At 50.1% G+C, this 2,735-nt stretch overlaps 1 protein-coding gene across 1 annotated transcript; it reads left to right on the top strand.

The window, feature by feature from the left end:
- Positions 1-670: 670 nt before the first annotated feature.
- On the top strand, positions 671-1,400 carry Sft2d3 (SFT2 domain containing 3). The gene has a single exon (XM_051202317.1). The coding sequence runs from the start codon at positions 712-714 to the stop codon at positions 1,348-1,350; it is 639 nt and encodes a 212-aa protein (XP_051058274.1). The 5' UTR covers positions 671-711; the 3' UTR covers positions 1,351-1,400.
- Positions 1,401-2,735: the final 1,335 nt, after the last annotated feature.

The following is a 2,735-nucleotide window of genomic DNA, read 5'->3' as shown; positions in this document are numbered from 1 at the left end:
TCTTCTTTCAAAGGGAATAATAACCTAAGCTCTGTAGTTATGAATTTTAAGTTGAGATTTTACTTTTTTCATATATGGGTGATCTGCCTGTACGTGTACCGCATGCCTACAGCGTCAGCAGAGGGTAGAAGAGTGTGTTAGATTCCCCGGAATTTGAAGTTGCAGGTGGTTGTTAGATGCTTTTTGAGTGCTGGGATCCGAACCTGTGTCTTCTGCAAGAGCAGTAAGTGCTCGTACAGCTGAACCACCTCTCCAGCTCCTTCATTTTAGAACTGAGGTAACTGTAGATATGTTGACACTTGAAAAAAACATAAGGCGGAAGGGAGAGAGGGAGGAAAATTTCTTCCCCTTTCCCCAGATTGCTCCATTTAGCAAAATTTTAACAATGTTAAAATTGTTAGTGTTGACACCTGACAGTCAACATTCATTATGCCAGCAGAGATATCCCTACTGCATCCTTTTATTACTACAGCCACCCTCAACTATCTTTTAACCCTGACACGATTTATTCCGTGACTAAAACACGAGATCAGGATCTGGGAGACTAGGCAACACAGCTTTGCAGCCTACTCCGGAACTTCCGCAAAGCCCCGGCCGGGCACCACCCTTCCGCCGTGGCCGACCAACCACCGCCTGAGGATCTAGCTACTTCCGCTTGCGGGCGCGAACCCCGGAAGTGTCAGCCTCGTTTCCATCGCCGCTCAGTCGGAAATGGCGGACCTCCACCGCCAGCTGCAGGACTACCTGACGCAGGGTAAAGCGAGCCGGCCGGCAGCCGCCGAGCCGCTGCTCGCCTCGAGGACAGCAGAAGAGCCTGCGGCCGGGGCATGGCTAGGAAGCACGGCTTTGCGATGGCCGTGGCCACGGAGCCCCGCAGAGCCGCCGCCCGCGGGCTCGCGGTGCATACCAAACGTGACGCGCGGGCAGCGCCTGGCGGCGGGCGGCCTGTGCCTGCTGCTGGCCGCGCTCTGTTTCGGCCTGGCGGCGCTCTACGCGCCGGTGCTGCTGCTGCGCGCGCGCAAGTTCGCGCTCCTCTGGTCGCTGGGCTCAGTGCTGGCGCTGGCGAGCGCGGCGCTGCTGCGGGGCGGCCCGGCCTGCGGGCGCCTGCTGCGCGGCGAGGAGACGCCTTCGCGGAACGCTCTGTGCTACGCGGCCGCGCTGGGCGCCACGCTCTACGCCGCGCTGGTCCTGCGCAGTACGGTGCTGACGGCGCTCGGCGCTTGCGCACAGGTAGCCGCGCTACTCTATACGCTGTTGGGCCTCCTGCCCTGGGGCGGCGTGGCGGCGCTACGCCTAGCGCTTGGTCGCCTAAATCGTGGGGCGGGCCTGACCAGCGCGCTTCCGGTGTGACAGCCCGTGTTAGCCTGCGGAACCAGCCAGGCACCGCCAAATCCACGACACCCACTGGACCGTGCTGTGGAGCCCGAGTTTGGAGCAGCAACTGCCACGAACCGACGGGCTGGAGGTCACAGCAGATCCTTTGGCTTCAGCGTTCTGCTTCTGGGTGGGCAGCATGGGCCCCGGAAAGACTTGATTACCTGATTGGTAACAAACACTGTGCTGTGGAGACCGCGATCACGAACTGCTTTGGAACTAACTGGCTTTACGTGGCCGGCAGTTTAATGGTGGGGAAAAGAAAGGAATGCCCGCTGCTTGCGTGTCTGTGGAAGAACTTTCTTCTTCCCTTTGTCATTTAAAAAAGAATGTGGTGGTATAATGTAGCTGAGCATAAGGTTTCGGTTTTACTGCAGTGTTTTCGAAGCCTCCTCATTCCTATTCACTGTAAATCAATGCAGATTACCAGATTAAACACCAAATCTAGCCACTGGATTTAAAACAGTGATTAGTACATTCTACCTCAGGTTTTTTTTCCTCAAGTACTAAACATGGTGCTTTATAATATTTAAGGAAAATTAATCGTAAAAGCAATACACCAAAGAGCAATTTTCTGGATCAAGAAGCCACATATCCAGTGTGATGCACAAAGTTTGCAAAGGTTTCTGCAGAACTGGGCTTAGGAGTCCTGAGAGACAGAAATCTTTCATCTGCGGTTATTGTACTTGATATAAAAGTGATTCTGCTAAGGATTTATTATTCCTAACATTATTGCTGCTTTTTAAAGTACTATGTCATTTGATACTAATGCAAAATGCTACTCATATATGACTATTGTGTTTTTTTTTTTTTTTTTTTTTTTTTTTGTGCTGGGGAGAATCGGCCTCTTAAATCTCTCATAATTTATTGCCCAAAAGTATTGCATCTTGATATACTAGAAAGTAAAATATATGTAGAAGCTTATAATTTTACCATTGGTTCTCACATCAAAATAAGCCACATTCATCAGTTCATTTATAATACTGGTGGATGGGTCCAGACAATTATATGTATGATATATATATATAACATATATACATATATATATATCACATATTTTATATATATGCCTAGATGTTTTCATGTTCAGCTAAGTTGAGAACCACATCTGTACAATGGCTTGTACAATGTGAACTTAACAGTTTTCCAGGCTGTCCCAACGTTGCTGTTATAGGATAGGTCAGACCGTAGCTGCTTCCTGCAGTTGCCTGTGCTGTGATTCCACACTGGCTAATGTCCCCTTTACAGACTTCCAGCTACCATTCTCTTTGGTGTCCCCAGGCAGTGTGCGGGGCTCCCTACCTCTCAGGAAAGGCTGTTTGCAAGTAGTGATGTACAAGCAAGTAATGTTACTATAGTCA

The sequence above is a fragment of the Phodopus roborovskii genome, unplaced genomic scaffold (assembly GCF_943737965.1).
Source record: "Phodopus roborovskii unplaced genomic scaffold, PHOROB, whole genome shotgun sequence".
Taxonomy (NCBI): domain Eukaryota; kingdom Metazoa; phylum Chordata; class Mammalia; order Rodentia; family Cricetidae; genus Phodopus; species Phodopus roborovskii.
Note: the sequence above shows the minus strand (reverse complement) of the source record. Positions and strands in the feature narration are given on the sequence as shown.